Here is a 21175-nt window from a genome sequence, read left to right as displayed (position 1 = left end):
GGATAAAGAGCTAGCCTCAGGGTTGAGGTGACTTAGCCTCAAGTTCTCCCTCTGACAAATACTGCTTGTCTGACCCCAGACAAATCTCTAAGACTAGGGTTTTTCAGCAGGGGCAAAGACTATAGAGGAGTCAAGAAGGATGAGGATTGAGTAAAGGCCACTGGATTTGGCATTGAAGAGATTATTAGTAACTAGAAAAAGTTGTTTTGGTTGAATGATGAGATCAGAAGCCAAATTGTAGAGAGTGAGAAGAAAGGAAGTTGAGGCACTTATTGTAGAAGCTATTTCAAAGGACTTTAGTCATAAAAGGGAAGAGAGATTATGGGATGATAGGAAGGGGATATGGAGCAAGGGAGGATTTTTTAAAAGGATGAGGGAGACATGAGCACAGTTGTGGGCAATAAGAGAGAAGCTAGTAGATGGAGAAATTTAAGATAAGTGAGAGTGGGGACAATAGAGAGGGATCAGTCTACTTGAGAAGAAGAGTTAAAATGAAATTACTTGAGAAGGGATGGAATAGGATTACTTGAAAGGGTTTGTTAGATAACTAAGTGGTGCAATGGATAGAGCATTGGGTTCAGAGTCAGGGAGACCTGAGTTCAAATACAGCTTCAAATCTATGTGACTCTGGGCAAGTTACTTAATCTCTATCTTCCTCAATTTCTTCAACTATAAAATGGGGATAATACCACCTGCCTCCCAAGATGGCAAGGAGAAGGGCCCCCTCTTCATGAGAAAGAGTAATGATTAAGAGTGAGAAAGATGAAAGATTTCTAGGAAATGTGAATTGAGGGCAGTCTGAATGAATGGCCTTAATGTTTTAAGCACAATATGAGGTGAAGTTCACAGTTGAGAGGGGGGGAGAAAGAAGAAATATGGGAGACTTAAGGAGGGATAAAAGATTTGGAAGACTGAGTTAATTTTTGTTGCTGTTCAGTCATTTTAGTCGTGTCTGACTCTTTGTGATCCCATCTGGGGTTTTCTCAGCAAAAAATACTGAAGTGGCTTGCTATTTTCTTCTCCAGCTTATTTTTTACAGATGAAGAAACTGAGGCAAAAGTGACTTGCCCAGAATCACACACCTAGTGAGTATCTGAGGTCAGATTTGACCTCACGACAATGAGTCTTCCTGACTCTATCTGGCACTCTATCCACTGCACCATGAGTTAATTAAAGAGGTGTAATAGGTATAAAGAGGTATAATAGGATCATCTTTCAACCACAAGGACCCAGTTAAGATTATGTAACACAAATTTGTAATGGATCCGGTCAATACCATTTCATGATTTTTCTCCAATTTTTTTAGCAGCACATGTATAAGAGTGAAGGTAGTAGATAGGAGAAATGATCCAAAGCAGAGGCTTGGCAGGGCAAGATCAGCAATTTAAGAGGAAAGGGACTCGAAAATGGAATGGTATAGAGTTGAACCACTTCACAAAGGGGTCAAGATGGGGAAGGGAGGAGAACATAGCTAGTGCAGGGGTGATGACCTGAGAGAGAACTAAAGGAGTGAGGGTCATGGTGTGGATGAAGAACAGAGTTTGGAGTGCAAGGCAGAGGGAAAGGTGGAGAACAATAGATTATGCACAGGTAAAGGAAATATATAGTTCATAAATCTGGAAGTAGTACATTTGTGTATGGTGTATGGTCGTCTTTGTGTGTGGCTGATATAGGGTAGAGGAGTAAGTAAATTGAGGAGCTGAGAAGGTAGAGTATTTTAGGGATTATCAATATGTATCTTGACATCTCCTCCTATAAGGTCAAGAGTTGAGGAGAAAAAAAGACTGATGCCAAAGCTCCAATGGATGAAATTTTGTCAAGTTTTTTTATAACCTCTCCAACTATTTTTTTTCCAAACATGGTCATAAACCTTCCATTCCCATTTTGCTGAGAAATAAACTGAGGTGCTGAGCAAGGTTGGAGCAGTCCTTCTAGAGCCAACTTGACTCTTCGATGCCTTCTCTCAACCACCTCCACCCTTCTTCACATGTGGACACAGATCTTCCAGAATGAAGTCAAGGCTTAGAAAAAGAAAATTTTGAAAAGCCCCAAAATGTTATCAAAGGACTTAAAACCTGTGGGGGAGGATGTTAGAGATTATCTAGTCTAATCTCATTTTACAGCTGAGGAAACCAAGGTCCAAAGAGGCCAGGCAATTTCCCAGTTACAGAAGTAATAAGTAACAACATTCACAATTCTAACCCAGGTCCTCTGACACATAACTCAATGCTTTTTTTCCACTGTACCCCATTGTCTCTTTTAAAGTTAAGGGTTTTTCAAAGATCCTTTCACCCCTTCTTCCCCTAGGGCAAATAAGCAATACAAGTACGACCCTACAAAAGGAAAGATCAAGAGAAATTGAGACAGTACCTTGACATCCTCCCTACTCACCTCCCCTACTCTCAGGAAACACCCAATTGGGTAGAAAACATTCAGGCAGGGAGGTCTTTGCAACTTCACAAGCAAGCTACCCTCTCCACGCTTGTGGGGCCCAAAGGTGACCCTGGGTGTTATTGTACCCCCAAAGGTAGGTGTCAGGTTACAAGATAAATAAGCATTCCTGTTTGGTCACTTTGTGTGTGTGTGTGTGTGTGTGTGTGTGTGTGTGTGTGTGTGTGTGTGTGTGTGTGTGTGTGTGTGTGCGCTCGCGCTCCCACGTTTAAATAGACCATCCCCTCTCTCCCAAAGTCCTTCCTGGAATATGCAACAGGAGCACTACAGTCTAAAGGGAAGAGAGATGTTAAACTTCTGGGCAAGAGACCTGCCCCAAACATAAATCTCCTTTGTAACATGGGAACATGTTACATGTAACATGTCTCATGGGAATTTCTGATCAACACCTACTTAGGGAAGGCCTTCTTTGCCCACCTTCAATCTCCAAAAGGTCAGCAGCTAGTACTAAGCAACCAGCAGTTTACATGATGAGTAAGATTATCCACAGTTCCTAGAATTAGGTAAAAAGAGGCTGTCTCTCCACATAGAGGCCCTCTAATATATTTAGTTCAACATAACCTGTTCGCGAAAACCATCGGGTACCCTAGAATTAGTCTGGAAAGTTTCCTGTTTGAGAATTCTATAACTCTGTGAGTACCAAGTCCCCTTAGGGACAATAGAGGTCTATAGTCAGTGACTGACTTGACTGTCCCACAATCCTCATCCACCTTTCCAAGCCCCTTGGGAACAGTGACTGGAAGAGGGGTCAGACATCATTGTCTAACCCTAGGCAGTCCTTCCCAGTCAAGTCCCTTCATTTCTCTGTTGCTAGGCTGTAAGGTGAGCAGAGCCCTGAATCTGGAATTAGGAGAACAGGGTCTGCCTTGAACAAGTCCCATCTCTCTCTAAAAGAAAGAGGTGGAACTAGATAAGGTCTCTGGTTACTTCCATTTCTCACATTCTCCGGTCCTTCCCCACTTCCTTTTCCCCTATTTCTTAAGCTCTTTTTGCAAAGTAGCCCCTGGGGGTGGGGGTGGGGTAATCCCCAGGGGCAGAATATTTCTGTGACACCAATGTGCTGACTGAGCAGACTCTCCAGCATGCCTGCTGGCTGTTCGCTTCCAAAAACACAAAATCCACCTCAACCCCAAATCATGCTTAGTGGTAAGGAAAGTTGATCAGTCAAGTGCAGCAGAAATAGATCATTCTCTCAGGCCTCCGTGGCTTTTTCTCCTCATATCACAGCTAGGACTTTCCACAGAAGCTTGGGGTCACAAGTGATCACCTCCACATTACACAGGAGGAAAATGAGACCCAAAGAGAGGTGAAGTACAAGCTGACATCATAGAGAAGCACCACGGCTGGGTGAGATCCAAACCAAGGAGCTCCCTCATTTGTGAAATAAGGGAGTAAGACTAGAAGACCTCCAACTTCCCTTCCAGTCATGCATCCCATAAACTGGTTGCAACTGAGGGGAGCAGGAGAAGGATGAAGCTATTTGATGGCATTTAGTAAAAGGGAAGGAAGGACTGAAGAGGGCACCTAAGGAGTAGCATAGCCTAAAAGACCCTAGATCATAGGATCCCAGCTAGAGAGGGAAGGAAAGGGGGAGGGAGGTAAGGGGAAAAGGGAAGGAGAAAGAGAAGGTAGAAGGGAAGGGGGGAGGCAGAAGGTGAAGGAGTGTGCAAGTGTAGGGGACAGACAGAGCTTCATGTGCAAAAAAAGAGAGAAGTGGCCATTTTGGCTATACAGTATCTCCAAATATGGGAGGGAGAGTAACATCCAGGGAGGCTGGGAAGATAGGTTAGGACCAGGTTGCGAAGTGCTAAACAGATACGTTTATATATAATTCTAGAGACAAAAGTTGTTGATTGAGTAGGGAGTGACATGGTCAGATTTATTCCTAAAGAAAATCATTTTAGCAATTGTATAAGATGGATTGAAGCAGGAGGAGACTGGAGGCAGGGAGGTCAGTGCAGAAGCTTTTGCAATCTAGGAGATGGGTGATGAGAGCCTAAATTAAATTGGTAACTATGTGATTAGAGAGAAGGGATTAAGGATGAGAGAGCAAGAAGTCAAGGATAATGCCAAGGGCATTTGACTAAGAGTATGAAGACTGAGAGGATGATACCCTTGGTAGAAACAGAGAAGTTTAGAAGAGGGAAGGGTTTGGGGGGAAATATGAGTTCCGTTTTGGACACACTGAGTTTGAAATCTCTCTGAGGTATCCAGTTCAAAATATCCAATGGGCAGTTGGAGACAAGGAACCAAAATCCATGGGAGAGACTTAGGTTGGATATACAGACCTGTCAATCATTTGCTTTGAGAACATAATTAAATCCATGGGAATGGACTGCTTTTTTAGGTAGTGAGTTTCCTGGCACTGGACATGTTCAAACAGTGGTTGAATAACAACTGTCAAGGAGATTGGCTTTTATGATTCACTCCTACTCCAATATTAAATTTATCTAATATTCCAGAGCAATTTGATGATTTGCTTGAGTTTCCATAAGTAACTATTAACTGCACTAAGACAAGAACCCAAAGTTTCTGACTTCAGGGCCAGGTGTGTTTTTCCTACTCCTGCATGCTGAGTTGTTTTAAGAGAAATGGACTAGAAGAAGGAAAGGGTTGCAGGTATCTTTGACAGAAACAGGTTCCCCTAAAGTCTTTCCCTCTTCTAAATTTCTCCAGAGCTATAAAGAACAAGACCATGGCAGACATGGGTCATCTGACCCAAAGACAATCCAAGATTACAGCCAGAACCTAAGCCTCCCAGCTTCTCATCCAAGAGGCATCTAGGCTGAAACTCATCTGTCCCAACATGGAGCGTCCATGCCCTGGGAGAACTATACTAAAGAGACAGGAAAGAGATGCTAAGGTCATTGGCTGCAGCCTGCCTCTTTGGAGTGCTGAGACGCCTAGTGGGTCCTAGTGACTAGGGTGTCTGCTTTTGCAGGGAAGGTGGGCTCTAGAAAAGGTCCCAAAGACCCATATGGTCTAGAACAATACAGAAGGGTGAAGAGAGACCACTAAGATCTACCTAATCATCTGCTGATCCCACACTAAAACAGGAAGGAATGGTACCAGTCAGTAGAGTGAAGAGCTGGTGTTCTGAGAGGGACTGACTGGTATGAGTTGGCAGACCAAAAGCAGTTGATGTTTCCACATTCTCTGAAAAGAGCTCGGTGTTATAATAAACAGTCTGTAGGTAGAGAAACCAAATCACCGAGCTAATGAAAAAGCCCTGGATCTCCAGAGAAAGGGTAGTGCCACAACCATCAAGACACCCTGGTTTCATGCCCCATGAGCTAACCACCAAATCACTCTCTCTTAATAAGCCTATTATTCACTATCAGTGAAAGCCAGGATAAATGGTAGCTCATTCCCTCCTATGAGTCCCTCGCTATACAGAGAGCCCCGCTGGCTACTGCCCATTAACAAAAAGTTTCTCCTAAACCTATTCAACAACTATTGGCCAAGTGCCCACTCCATGCCCACCACCAGGTTAGGCTCTCTCAGGACTCAGAAACATAAGAAGGTAACCTTCCCCTTTGAGAGGGTCACACATTGCTTACTAAGTAAAGTGTGACTTCAACTCCAGAGACTTAATCCCAGAGAGAGACTGGGAACTTTTTCACTCACTGATCCTGGGCTTTATTTATTGGCTATCTAGAAGACCATGCCCAACAAGAGATCTGAGTCCCATATTCATCCAGAACCTTTGGATGAGGAGTCCTGGAAATGATAAAACAGTAAGTGCCTCTTTCTTTAATACTTCAAAACATAAGGGCATCGCCAGCTCAGATGAGTCCAGACCCAAAGCACTTGGCCAGATTTGGCTGGGCCTCAGGAATGTGGCAAGTCAGAAAGTTTGTCACATTGGCCTCTCAGGTAGTCAGGCTGGAAAGGATGTAGTCTCCTACAAATATCTGGAAGAGAAATGGGAAACTGGAAAGCTCACCCAATTAGTCTCTTCCTACATGGTCTTGAGTTGGGCAAGTGTTCTCCTGAGAGAGTTCTTCCAAGTGAACTGAGAGGTCAGACAAACGAGACCCTAGAGGAGAAGCTCAGCGCCAAGGTCCCCACCTAACTAGAGGAGTAGATCCTAATATTGTTCTGATCACTGAAAGAAACAAGCGGTCATTAAACCCAGGAAGGATCTCAGGTTGGGATACTGCTTGCTGAGTAAGGTAGGTTGGTTGAGTCATTATCTCATTATCAGACAGAGCTGTCTCAAGAGTATCCAGACCTATACCAAGATCAACTAAGGTGTACTAAAATCACTTATTTCATCTCTTAGCCCAAAGGCTGATGAAGTCATAAAGACTCCTCCCCACCTAAAATCCTAGGACTAGAAGGGACTTCAGAAGCCATCTAATCCAACTTCCACATTTTACAAATTAGGAAACTGAGTCAAGAGATTAAGTAACACCCAAGGTCATACTGCTAGTAAGCTACAAGGATTTGAACCCCTCTGCTGACTTTCAAGCTAGTATCCTCTGCCCCCTTGGAAGGGTAAAAGCCAGAGCTACAATTTGGGGTAAAGAAGATGAGCAACTGACTTGAGAAACAACCCACTTTGAAACTCAAAGAAGGACTCTTTATAGTATCATTTTTCATACCTATGCATGTTTGATACTAGAACATTCTTCCCTCAGGACACATAAGGATCTGTTTCATAGTAAGTAGACCTGCATGTTTCAAGTAAAGACTCAAAGCAGCTAATGGGCAATAACATGTGAGATACAGGTTTTAATTCAATGGGGGTTATTGTTCAGTCATTTTTCAGTCTTGTCTTACTTTTCATGGTTTTCTTAGCAAAGATACTGGAGTGGTTTGCCATTTCCTTCTCCAGCTCATTTTACAGATGAGGAAACTGAGGCAAACAGGGTGAAGTGACTTGCCCAGGCTCACAAAGCAAGTAAGTGTCTGAGGTCAGATTTGAACTCACAAAGATGAGTCTTCCTGACTCCAGGCCCTGATCTCTATCCTCTGTACCACCTAGCTGCCCAACTCAAGGGAGTTGGGTATAAATTTCTAATAGCACTTGGAGGTCTAGTCTCAGGATCTCCATCTGGGAAATTTAAGAAGACTTGCCCTCTTCATTCTACTGATGGGAAAATGAAAAGAGGACTGTGAGTAAATCAAGAACCCAGGGAAAGCAGGAACTGGTGTTCTGACAGGAGCAAGCCCCTGCCCAGCCTCTCCTCCTGCCTCCTTAACAACTCAGTTTTTCAATCTCCTCCACATTCCCTTCTAGACTAGCCCCCTCAAGGTACCAGCAGAGTCAGTGTTTCATTGTCTGCCCTATTATAACAGCCCCCACTTATCAGGCTTCCTTGACCTCTGACACAGGGGACACAAGAGGGAACAAAGGGTTTAAAGCCACTGTCAAGGATGCAGCTGTCACTGACATTATGACACAATGATACCATGCCCCCATCTTTTGGTGTTCTCTGGGACTAAGAAGTCAGGCAACTTACAGTCCATCACAGGCCTTCCCCAGGAACACACAGAGCACAGGAGTCACAAAGGTCACAAAGAAGGAAAAAAGTCACCCAAGTATAACAGCTACCCCTTCCCCAACAACTAAGCTGCTTCAGCATAAGGCATGCTCACCTAACACTCCTTCCCTGCTTCCATCAGTACAGAAGGCTAGCCACTAAACCCCAGCTCAGAATGTCTAACTTTCCCTGCTTTTAGGAAGTCTGAGATTGAGGGAAAGACTAAAGTAGTCCTCAAGAATCGTGTCCACATCTGCTTCCGCCAGACCCCACAGTTCAATCATCCAGACTTTCTTAGAATGGCACATCTGTCATCTGGATGGAAAAGTTCCATGGGGCTGGCCCTGGGTGGGTCCACAGAACCACAGAGTCATGAAAGATCTCTGATGCCTTCCAGTCTGACATAGACTAGAATGAGAACCCCTTCTATGACATACCCAACAAGTAGTTACCCAGCCTTTGAGGGGAGTGAGGGGAGAAGACCACTACCTTCAAGCTAGATGACCCATTCCACTTTGGGACAGCTCTATTCCCCCACATCAACTGTTCCAGTTCTGACTTCTAGAGTCAAAGCAGACCAAGTCTAATCTCTCATTTTCCTCATGACTGTCTTTCAAATACATCAAAATACCTACTATATAGTTTCCTCAACACACAAGTTTTCTCTCCTTCTGGCCAAACCTTCCCAATCCCTTCACAAGATCACCATCTGGCATGATCCTAAAGTCCTCCCCTCCCCCATCCTGTCCTCCTCTGGGGACTCTCCATCTTATCCTTGTCCTCTCCAAAATGCAGCTTACAGAGCTGAACACGATATACCAAGTGTGATGTGACCAGAGCAAAGTTCACCAATACCATCACTTCCCCAATTCTTAGCATCATGTTTTCTTAATTTAGCCCAGGTTTTTATTAGTTGTTTTTATCTTTTTTTAATTTTGGAAGAGGAGAAGGGTGGCAACCATATCACAGTTTAGCTCACTGTTAACTTGTAGCCCAATAAAACCCTCAGATCTTTTTCACCCTAACTAATATCTAGACAAGCCTTATCTTGCATTACTAAAACTGACTTTTTTTAACCCAAATGTAAGACTTTACATTTGTCCTCATTTAATCTCACCTTCTTAGGTTTGTCCCAGTAGCCTAGTCTGTCAATAATATTTTGGATCCTGGCTGTCATCCAACATATTATCTAGCTTTCTGAGGTTTATGTCATTGGCAAACTTGATAAGTGTGCCTTAAGCATGTCCAAATCTTTAGCCTCTCCTTGGTTTGAACCTTCCTTATTCTTCTGCTGTGCAAATCTAAAAGAAAAGATTGGCATGCCTTATTGGCCAAGGGATAGAGAGGCAAAGGCCTGAAGAAACTGGGACTTGTGGGTTCTCTTAGATAAGGACAAGAGTTGGAATACAGTAGATTCTTCATAAATGCTTATGGACTGACTGACAAAAGCTAGTGATTCCAGGAGGAGATTCCAAACAGAAGAACCATCCAGGCAAGTGGGACAAGCAAGACTTTATGGTCATGGGGACTCTAAAGGACCACAGGTAGAAGGAACAGGTCTCTTAGAATTACCTAGAATCTGCCTATTGGATAGTGACTTGCTTAGGGTGGGACTTCCCCAGAAGATAAAAGTGGAAAGGGGGAAAAGGAAGGGAAAAAGTATATATTAAGCACCTACTAGTGCCAGGCATTGAGCTGATTTTTATCCAATATTGGGTCATTTGACTCTTAAGAAACCAGGGAAATAGGTGCTATTATGAGCCCCATTTTATACTTAAGGAACCTGAGGCAGAAAGAGTAATTTGCCCAGTCACACAACTAGTAAGTATGTGACACTAGATTTGAATTCCTGTCTTCCTGATTTGGGTCCAGGGCTCTATCTATCTATCTGTCTATCTGTTATGTCACCTAGTTGCCTAAGGGCCTTCTTTCAGAAGTGGAATCTGTTAGAAGTAGTGAGCAATGGTCTAAGCTGCCTCATCTCTGACCTGCTCAGGTCTTTCTGACTATCCATTGTCATAGAGTTTTCGCATAGGGATAGGAAAACTCCAAGACAACATTCTAACCCTTTCCCTTTCTGATCAGGGGGATCTGAATTTCCTGCACTGATAGCAGGGATGAGAGAAGGAAGCAGGTAATAAAAGACAACCACTTCAGTGAGGTAAAGCCCTTTCTTACCTTTCTAAAAATGAAGTAGGAAACTATTCAGCCATGTAGAAGGTCAATCACCCAGAGGGCTGACAGTCAACAGCCTTGGAATAATTGACCAAAGCAGATAAAGAGGGAAAACATATATGCATGTATAGATGATATATGTATTTGGGATTTTCTTGGCAAAGATACTTGAAGAGATTTGCCATTTCCTTCTCCAACTTATTTTACAGATGAGTAAACTGAGGCAAACAAGGTTAAGTGACTTGTCCAGGGTCACAAAGCTAGTAAGAATCTGGGTCAGATTTAAATTCACAAGGATGACTAGGCCCAGCTTTCTAGCCAAGATTCCTCTTGTCCAGGTTAAACACTTTCAGCTCCCAGGACTGACCCTGAGCTGGCCTGGCCTCACATGGTTGCCTGGACACACTCACTGGTCACCATCCTCTTCGCAGGCTCCAGCTTGTCCGTGTAGCAGTGGGCTCTTCCAGACAGTGAAAGACCAGTCTCACAGGGAGGACCAACAGAAAGGCAATGGGAGGATTCATAAAGAGGGCAAAGGAGTGCCAAAGGAAGCGAGCATGGGGGAGGCAGTATGCCGTGGTAGAAAGTACACTCGCTGGCTGTGCATGGAAGAGCTAGGTTCAGATCCTGGCTCTGCTGCTCACCGCCTATACAACCTTCATCTCCCTGGTCTGTAATTCTCTTGTCTATAAAACAAGGAAATCAGATTACATGGTCTCTAAAGTCTGACCTTCTTTGGGAGGTGAGACCTGCAACTATTATTTTTCTCTAATAGAGAAAAAAAATTAGAGAACATTAGCAAAAAATAAAGATGAATAATTAGAAAACAAAAAGGTCACTCAGCTTCATATACAAAGCCAGTGAGTTCTAAGCTGTCAGTTACAGACAGGGAAAGAAAGTGATCTCGGTATCATTGCAGATTGTCCCTCCTTAAAACACCACTAGGATGACGTCAAACTGCTCTGTAACAACAAGGGACTGGAAACAAAACAGATTGTGTGCCGGACACCCATACACATCCTGGATTAGCCACAGCTAGAGTGCACGTCCTTCCAGTCACCACACCACCCCACACAATGGAACTGGAGAAATGCCAAAGCAGGGCAATAAGAATGATCCCAGGGTGGATGCATGTGTGTGCACACATGCACACACACACACATACACATGCTCATCCCTGTGGTGAAGCTCTCCACTGGAACCATTGCATAGGAAAACACCAGGATTCTGGGCTTGTATCTAATCTCTCTTGCTTGAGGGTCCTCAGACTCCCAGGTTCTGAAGATTCAGGTGCAAGTCCCCTGTTTTAAGGCCTCATCTCTCTCACATCCAGTCATTCTTCCTCACTCTCTAATGCTGAATTAATCCCAACCAGGGGGATGTAGGTAAATGTTTAACAACTGGCTTGGGGGCTAGGGGTGGGGGAAGGATGTACCTCTGACACCTTTAAATTTAATCTGCGTTATTACTGACATTTTTCCATCACTTTCTTAAGTCTATACAATCAACAAAATAATAAAGTAACCCCTGATTAGTAGCATTTGCAAGTTTCTGAGGTATAGATGCTCACACTGAAATTTTAACTATCAGTTCTTAAGAAATTGAAAGAACTGACTCTAGCATACTCCTTATCTCAACCTCTCCTAATGCTAATGCTCTTTGCCAAGAAAACCCCACAGGGTCACAGGGTCACAAAGAGTTGGACATAAGTGAAAACAATTGAATAACTATATATGTATACATGTATATACATACATGTACACACACATATATACATATATCTTATTTGTACATATTTGTTTGTATGTTATTTCCTCTATTAGACTGTGAGCTCCCTGAGAGCTCAGTGTGTACTTAGCATACTGTCTGGCACATAGTAGGGGCTTAATAAATGCTTGTTGACTGAAAACAGTCTCTACACTTGCAGGCAATGGTATTAACCCCTCCAATGCCACTGTACATTTCCATACAAGGCCAGCTTCTACTTCTCTCATTCAGCAACTGCTCTAAACTCTGTCACAAATACACACCGGAGACAGATGTGTGGTAAGTCCCACCAAACTAGACTGACCGTCAATCACAAGAAAGTAAGCCTCAGAGCTAATTAGCTGTTGCAGACAACTGCTCCAACACCCTGCCTTCCTCTAAACTTTACCCTCATCTGGCCAAACTGCTACTTGTGTGTAAAAAATATTTTTATATAAAATAAAAATTGTATAAAGCCCTGGGCCTGGAGTCAGATAGATCTGAGTTCAAATTCAGCCTCACACACTTACTAGCTATGTGACCCTGGAAAAGTCACTGAAGATCTAACTGCCTCTGTTTCCTCACCTGCCTGGGAGGTTATTGTAAGGATTAAATGATATTAATATTGGTAGCATGCTTAGTAAGTGCCTGGCACACAATGGGCACTGTATAAATGCTTATTCCCTTCCTTCTAGCATTCATTTCACAAATAAAAGATTTAAAGGCATTAAGTGGCTTGCCCAAAGTCACAAAGCTAATAATTACTGGAGCTGAAATTTGAACTCAGAATCTAGTTCTCTTGTCACTGTATCACTCTGCTTTTTATTTAAATAACCCTAAAGAGGATTTTTACAGAAAAAGACCCATTAGAGGAACTGAAAGATATTTTCAGTATTATTAACTGATCATTCATAGAGTTGGAGGTATTGCAAAATAATAACTTTTTTTCTTTTTCAGAGGAGACATCATTTCTCTGGGATCACAGCTCATCAACAGGAGAACGGAAGTAGATCAAGCCCAAAGCTGGGCCAAGAAAGGTGGGAAATATTCATTGGACCCAGTGGGTAGAAATCATTCCAGATCTATGAATGGGTTGATAGCTAGACATTAACCCAAAGCACCTTCTGATCAAAAGCTAGAACTCAGCAAAAGGTACACCGGGGGCACCCAGGCTTTGACATCAGAAAACAAACTAATTTAGTTTGAGGCCCTGCAACAAGACAGTTCCCTAAGGACCATGACAGCCAGCCACCTGGGCAAGCCAAACACAGACACTAATTAGAACAAAGGATGCTGAAGCACAGCCTTAAGCAGAGGCTGAGGAGGCCTAAGAACAAACCACTCCAGTATCTTTACAGGAAAACTCCAAATGGGGTCATGAAGCATTGGACATGACTGAAATGACTCAACAATAACAAAGTGAGAGGAGGGAAAGTAGAGGTACTTATGGCAGACAGCCTTCTCAAGGAGTTTAGCCACCAAGGGCAGAAGAGATATGGGATGATAGCTAACAGAGATGGATAGATCAAGAGATGGTTTTTTGAGGATGGGGGAGGCATGGGTAATTTTTGTAGGCAGCAGAGAAGCAGTCCATAGAAAGGAAGAGACTGAAGATAAGTGAGAGAGTGGGGATCATAGAGGGGCTAATCTGCTGAAGATGGGATAAAATTGATCATTTGTGAACGTAAAGATGTTGCCTTGGCAAAGATTAGGGCTATTGCTTCACATGACCCATGGGTGAAGGAGGAAATAGTGGCAAAAGACATCTAAGTGCCATTACCTCTGTCTCTGCTAATTCTTAAATGATGGTGGTAGAACAGCAGGTACTCAGAGACACAATGGAGTGCCACCTGATATGCCATGTTATGCCCTGATCCCTGTCCTCTGGCCATTGTCTTCATGGAATGGGGTCCATGGCCTGAGTTACTCAAGTTGCCACTTTCTTGGCACAGATATCAAGACAAAGGAAATCTTTTTGTAGCAAGAGTGACTGAGGTTAAACCTAAGGAAATACTTCCTGATTCGGACTTCTTGTATGCTAAACTGTTTTCAAGTATGGTTTGTGAACTTTCTTCACTACAGAATTGGGAAATATGCCTCTATTTGCCCAACCTGTCTCAAGGGGAAGTAAAGGTAAAGGGACAGACAAGATGGCCTCAGAACTGGCTGATTCTCCATCATGCCTATTGCCTAAAGAATACACCAAATGCCATCCGTGTGGCTCCCAACTCTAGGGTTTTCCCCGCCCCCCCACTCTCACTACCAAGCTAAGTTTAAATAGTCTACCACCACCATTGCTGCCATCCCCAAGCTAGCTGCACCTCTTACTCCCACCTTACCTGTCATGGCTAGGACTTGTGGAAGAGAATCTCTTGGATCCAGAGAAGCAAGAGGACATTGAATTGAATGCCCCCAAGTCAGGGGGGGACAATGAGGAAGTAACTTCCTCCCCCAAAAAAGATATAGCAGAGCAGACTCAGAACAATACCACCCACTCTCCTTAGCTCCTCTGCTTAGCTGTTCTCATTAGCTGAAGATTTACTGGGCTGGGTCCCAGGAACACCCCACACAATGATCCCAAAGGGTTTGCCCTGATCTTTTTGTTCTAGGCTCAGCATCCTGCTTAGCACCAGCCAGGAGCTGTTTATCCCACTACCTAGCAACAGCAGCAGCTCTCCCTGGTGCCCATTCCTCAGAGACCACACCCCCATACCCTGGGTCCCCAGGGAAGGTGCAGGAGCAACAACAACTTGGGAAGATCAGAAGCCAGAAAGCAGCTTTTTAATCTCCAGTTGTCTTCAGTTTTCCAGTCTGTCCACTCTGAGAGGGGAGAAACCAGTCTTGATTTTGGGGGGAGAGGGAAGAAGGGAAAGAAAAGAGGATAAACAGGAAACCAAAGAGCCAGCCAATCTTTTATATATCCACTTGGCTTATGTCAGATGCTGCCTCATCTCTGGTCCCCATTAACATTAAGTAAAAAGTATACTGCACTTGAATACCATCTGGCTGCATCCTCACAGCAATTCTCTGCTTCTAGGCTAGATTTGCAGTCTTTCTATCTGCTTCGCTAAACCCCAAAATGACACACCCTGACCAACACATACAACAGGGATACTAGCCATCCTCCCTACCTCAAGCTGAGGATGTGCCTGAGGCTATAGTAAATCAGTTGTGCTAAGCCTCCAGGATTCTTACGATCTACATCCTCATTTCATAAACGAGTTAATAGGTTTCCTAAGGGCAATCAACCCATCTTTCTTTAGGGCTTTGGAGTTTACAAAGTGTTTTCCTCTTTGACATAGGTAATATATATTTTATTATCCCCATTTTATGGATGAGGAAATTGAGGTTCAGATATAGATATAGGTCAGGGCAACAGAGAACCATTCGAATGCCACAGTTCTCTGTCAGGTTTCTGCAGGACACAAGCTGAATGGGACCAACTAACAACTGTCCTCAGATCGATGCCAGGAGGGGAAAATCTTTCCTCTGGGCAGAAGGGGTGCTCAGGCACCCAGGACATCATAGCTATCTCCCTTGCACTGTATTGTCAACGAAAATTCATTAAGTTCCCATTAGATAAGTAGTGTGGCCCTAGTAAAGTGCCAGAGTCTTTTTTATTTTGTTTTTGGAGGGGGGAAGGCAAGGTATTTGGGGTTAAGTGATTTGCCCAAGTTAGTAAGTGTGTTAGCCCAACTAGTTAGTGTATCAAGTATCTGAGGCTGTATTTGAACTCAGGTCCTCCTGACTCCAGGGCCTGTGCTATCACTCACTGTGTCACCTAGTTGCCCTTAGAATCTTAAAGACTTGGGTTGGAATCCTGCCACTTAAAAGACTGCCTCACTTTACCTCTGACCACCCCAGCCAGCTTTCTCAGTTACAAGTTGCTAAGCAGGTGCTGATATTGACTGATGGAGAGAGCTCCCTGCAAAAATGAAATTGCAGACATAATCCCCCCAAAAGCATGCAGGGGTGCCAAACAGACAGAGATCCTGGGCCCCTTCCTCAGTCCACAACTCATGCTCCTAACCTCAGCCAGTATCCTGTCCTGAAGGCCCAGTCAGTTCAGATCCTGGGTCCAAATGCACACATCAGCGTGCTAAGCCCCAGGCCAACTCACTCCTGCCTCTGACACTGCTGAAGTTATTTCAGATAAACATCAATCAGTGAACCTGGGCTGCTGAGTCAGGGAATTTGTTCCAGACTAAATGATTCATCAGACATAGCTGGGGAGGCCTAGACTCTGGCCAAAGTCAGTCGATATGATTGATTCCAAGACAAGGTGTTCCCTGCCCCCAAATCAATTTGGGGAATGCTGACCTAAAGAAAGTGCTTGAGAGCACCCTAGCCTGGGGTTGTGGAGACATCCCCATGAAATAGTGGGGGGAGTGTGTGAGAACATCTCTACATAGTGGGAGGGGGGCAGGAGTAGGAACAGGTAGGTGTGGGTACATGTGAAAATGAGGATGTGCATCTAAGTGTGTATTTGCTTATGCACATGTGTGCGGGGGTGGGTGCAGGTGTGTATGTGTGTGCGTATGTGTGTATGCATGTGTGTATGCATGTGTGCATGTATGGTTTGCATGTGGGTGTATGCTTATGTGTATGTGTGCGTGTGTGTGTGTGTGTGTGCAGAGCATGAGTGGAAATCCTTTCTGCTGTTCAATTGTTTTTCAGTAATGTTCAACTCTTCCTGACCCTATTTAAGGTTATGTTTTTTTTTTTCAAAGATACTGGAGTGCTTTGCCATTTCCTTCTCTAGCTCATTCTACAGATGAGGAAACTGAGCCAAACCAGGCTTAAGTGATTTGCCCAGGGTCACACAGCAAGTAAGTGTCTGATGCTGGATTTGAACTCAGGTCTTCCTAACTCTAAGCACAGTACACCATACACTGCACCACCCAGTTGCACTGAGTAAAGATTCTACTGCCTAAAATATTCTGTAATAAAATAACAGATGGCCACATGCCAGGAGATCACAGAGGACTGTCTAAGTTCCCTAGTGAAACCCTCCTCCAAGGCTACATCATGGCATGGCATGGTGGTAAGTCAATAGATCACAAGCCCTGGTGGGTTCTATCAGTCTGGAAAGGCTTCGACTACATATGCTGACAAACCGGGGGATGTCCAGAGAAGAGAATGAGCAAGATAGGAAACTGAGGGCCATATTATTGGAGGATCAGAAGAAGGAACTAGGGAAGTTTAACATGAGGAGAAAGAGACTCAGGGTCTGAGGGGACATATTAGCTATCTTCAAGTAATGAGCTATTATGTGCCAGCTGGTTCAGCTTGACCCCTGTGGGTAATAATAAAGAACTGTTATCTATGTAGCACTTTCAGGTTGAAGGAGCACCTCACATACATTAGATTCAAATAATAATCTGGTGAAATCAGTGCTAATACCATCCTCAATTTATGAATGAGGAAGTGGAGATTCATAGAGGTTTGAGCAACTGGCCCAAGATCATGCTCTTACTAAATGTTTGAGATAAGATTTGAACCTCAGCCTTTCTTCCTAGGGCAGCTAGGTGACACAGTGAGTAGCCAGGTGGCCAAGTGGATAGAACAAGCACCAGGCCTGGAGTAAGGAAGAGTCATTTTTCTGAGTTCAAATCTGACCTCTGACACTTACTAGCTATGTGACCCTGGGCAAGTCACTTAACCCTGTTTGCCTCAATTTCCTCATCTATAAAATGGACTGGAGAAGGAAATGGCAAACCCCTAGTATCTTTGCCAAGAAAACCCCAAATGGGGTCATGAGGAGTCAGACAGGACTGAAATGACTGAATGATAACAAAGAGAAGCATAACGAATGAACGTAGAAGAGAGGCAGGAGGAAGAGAAAGAGAGGGAGAAAGAAAAGAGAGATTGAGATAGACATGGAGCATGAAATCAGAGAAATGATGACATGACTTGCACTTGACTTTGATCTGAGTGAGGGAGGGCTGTGCAAGGTCACTAACCTCACTTTCCCCTCCTGAGCCATCTGGGTCCAGTGACCAGATATTCACCAGGATGACTGGAGAAGGCCCAGGATGCAATGGGAGACCTTGGCCTTTTCAGGTACTCACTTAGAGGAAGGTGATGCCCATTGAGTGAATACGCCTCTTTAAGAAGTAAACAGGGAATGGCCCCTTTAATGAGCAAAAGAATAAAATAAGTAAATAGGGCTAGGAATAAGGAAGACAGAATGGAAAGAAAGAGACAGTCACAGAAAGATAAGGACAGAGATAAAGGTGGGAAGGAGACAGAGATAGAGACAGACAGACAGAAAAACATATAGAGACAGAGAGGGAGAGAGAGAAATAGATCGTGATGGAAACAGCAGAGAGACACAAGAGGTAGAGAGGAAGACAGGCAGATAAAAAGAACAAGATTTTGAGAGCAAAGCCCTGCCCTGGTTAGCTCACTCCTGCATGGTTTCCTCATTATTTTCCTTTGCTTTACAGGACGTGAGGTTTGAGACACCCCTGAACAAATTTGGTAAGGTCAAACTTGGCTTTTCTCAGTCCCCCTCAATCTTGCAACCAATTAGTATGTCCAGAAGCAAGTGCCTCCATGCTGTGCTCAGCCCTGTGATGCCCTTCAGGAGTTCACAAGCTCTCTAGGGAAGCCAAACACGCAGCCACAGAGAACAAGTTAAACTATGTCTTGGCTGTGGGTCTGAAGGCACTCAGAGACCGGTGTCAATAAGCAGGATGAATGCAGGTGAGGCTAACCAGGTGTGACATGCTAAGCCACAAAACTCAAGGAAAAGACCTACCAGGCACCCCTAGAACATGTTGGCTTTTACTGAAGACAAAGGGAGCCTCAGACCACCTCAGACCAGGCAGAAAGCAAAGGATTTTGGGTTGGGAGAAAAAAAAATTCATATCATTAGTAGGGAGGTACCATATAGCAACTTATCCTCTGAATGGGCCATCAACTTTAGTTAGGAAAGAAGGACTAGGGAAGAATTCCCACCTTGATGCTAACAGAAGAAGTAGGTCTGGGCTGCTTAAACTCACAAATCATTTCCCATCATTTCTTGGGTATACCATGCTCTGATGTGGAGGCAGGGATTCCTTGGGCCTTGGGAACCTTCTCAGAGGTGGTATAGGAAATAAAATGCCTCTTGAAATCCCCTGTCTTTCCCTCTTACACCACATTTCATACCAGAGAGTGATGGAGAGGTAGCTATATCACGTTGTAGTGTGATGAGTCCTTGATTCAGGCCAGTAGGGATATACTGATTTGAGGCAAAAAGGACCAGCCCAAGTTGAGTGAAGGGATAGAATTTAGAGTTGAGCTCTATCCAACTCTTTCAACCTGAACAGATAAAATCTTCCAGGGGTCACAGTCACAAATTAATTTGGAAGGTCAGATACATTTTAATACAATGCCAACCTCCATCTCCTTATCTACTCAAAACTGAATGAAAATAGAACTCTACTATCCAGACACTGATCTCCTTGTTGTTCTTTGAACGATGCACTCTATCTCCTGACCTTGTGTCTTTTCACTGTCTGTGCCCCATGCTTGGAATGCTTTTACTCCTTCAAGACTCAGCTCACATTCCTTCTTCTGAAAGATGCTTTTCTTGCTCCCCACCCCCTGCTGCTAAGCCTTTCCCTCTGAGATTATCTCCCATTTTATGTTGTTTACATGTCGTCTCCGATCAGAATGGGAGCCACTTGAGAGCAGAGATGGTTTTTGCCTTTCTTTTTTTCTTGTTGTGATGGTGGTGGTAGTGGTTGAGGAGAAGTTGTTTCAGTGTTCAACTCTCCATGAACCCATTTAGGGATTTCTTGGCAAAGACACTGGAGCGATTTGTTATTTTTATAATTTACAAATTCTTGATGATGATGGGGATGATGATGATGATGGAGAAGAAAAATGAGAAGATAAAGAACAAAGAGAATGAGAACTAGAAGAAGGAGGAGAAGGAGAAGAAGGAGAAGGAGAAAAATGAGGAGGAGAAGGAGAAGAATGAGGAGGAGGAAGAGGAGGATCTGGAGTCAAAGGACTCAGCTCTTTGACTTGGGTTCTGATCCCAGTTCTGCCACACACTAGTTGGGCAAACCCTCCACCTTCTTTGGGCTTCATTTTCCTCATCTGTAAAATGAGGGGTTTGGAATAGATGACCTCCAAAATTCCTTCCAGCTCTGAGGCCATGATGCTATGACTCGAGTTCAAATCTCAGCTCTGCTATTCGTACTTGTGTGACCTTGAGCAAATACGTCTCTCCTATAAAACAAGGGAATTGAACTAGAGACCTTTTAAGTTCTCTTCCAACTCGGAATCTATGACCCTGTTTCTGAAATGAGAGAAGGAAAACTGATACTCCCAAGTTACTCAGCTACAAAAGACTTCTCAACCTGTCAAAGTTATGTTTCAGCCTCAGCACCAAACAAATGCCACTAAAGAAGGGATTGTGGATGCCTGGCGAGAGGTGAAATGTACAAAGTCCAGACTAATTTGAGGGCTCTGCCTCCTGCCCAGGATGGGAACTGGGTGGGTGAGGAGGGGGAGGGTGCCCTGCCTCTCACATCCTGGCTTCTTCTTACAGATGCCTCCCAGGTGCATGAGCCCCAAGCCCAAATGGCATCCTTCAAAGAGCTGTGGATGGCATTCCTTGGTACTGTGATGACTCTCTTGACCATCTCTTGCGGAATCTTACTGAGTGAGTGTCAGTTCCCCTCCCTCCCAATGTCTGTCCTTCCCATTCTTCCAATTCCAAGTAAGCCCCACACTCTCACTGCCTGGGGCGCGAGGAGGGTAGGAAGAGGGGAGTGGTTCCCGGCTACATAATCTCTGATCTCCCTTCAGACTTGCTTCTCCAGAAGAAAGAGGTACTTTGGAGAAAGGGTGGGGGAGACATCCTGAGGTCCCTGGTCAAGCTTCTGCTTATTGGTATGCATAAAGATTTGCATAAGTCTGTGTCAAATCTGCACCAAGTCTGCACTTACCTCCTGCTTTGAGGGCCATAAGGATAACACTGCGAGTAAGGGAGTCCATTGTAGCTCTATTTGACCCTCAGAATCTCTAAGGAAGGGAAATATTAATTATGCAAATCTTTGCCAATCATTTGAATGGGGTTCCTGGAGTCCTGGAATCAGGTCTGTCCACCCTATCTTTCTTTAGGAGACTGGGAGAGTTCCAAAAGCTTAGGGTGGGCTGAACTTCCTGTCCATTTTCACCCAAAGTCAAGCAATGGAACTGTTCCTGGAGACGCCACTCCTCCTTTCTACCTCTTCTCTTCCCCTTGGCCCTGGAACGAACTCCACGCATCTTTCCCAATTACATTTCGTTCAGTTCTCTTCCTCCTTCTCCCC

The 21175-nt window shown here is 44.1% G+C and overlaps 2 protein-coding genes across 6 annotated transcripts in view; one reads left to right on the top strand and one right to left on the bottom strand.

Moving 5' to 3' along the window:
- Positions 1–14707, bottom strand: part of SMIM35 (small integral membrane protein 35) — a 55975-nt gene extending 41268 nt beyond the window's left edge. Inside the window, exon 1 of the mRNA XM_072613102.1 lies at positions 14201–14707. Within this exon, the coding sequence (XP_072469203.1) occupies positions 14201–14207 (7 nt within the window). The 5' untranslated portion in view covers positions 14208–14707. The remainder of the gene's footprint in view (positions 1–14200) is intronic.
- The window catches only part of TMPRSS4 (transmembrane serine protease 4), a 34404-nt gene continuing 20656 nt past the window's right edge, over positions 7428–21175 (top strand). For 3 of the 5 annotated variants that reach the window (XM_072613097.1, XM_072613100.1, XM_072613096.1), the window contains exons 1-3: positions 7428–7571; positions 12819–12898; positions 20410–20523. In XM_072613097.1, the coding sequence (XP_072469198.1) occupies positions 7558–7571; positions 12819–12898; positions 20410–20523 (208 nt within the window). In that variant the 5' untranslated portion in view covers positions 7428–7557. Of the gene's footprint in view, positions 7572–12030; positions 12162–12818; positions 12899–18310; positions 18345–20409; positions 20524–21175 lie in introns of those variants that run through there. The other 2 variants (XM_072613098.1, XM_072613099.1) reach the window with 2 other exon arrangements.

Source organism: Notamacropus eugenii, chromosome 5 (genome assembly GCF_028372415.1).
Source record: "Notamacropus eugenii isolate mMacEug1 chromosome 5, mMacEug1.pri_v2, whole genome shotgun sequence".
Lineage (NCBI taxonomy): Eukaryota > Metazoa > Chordata > Mammalia > Diprotodontia > Macropodidae > Notamacropus > Notamacropus eugenii.
This window is presented reverse-complemented; position numbering and strand designations above follow the sequence as displayed.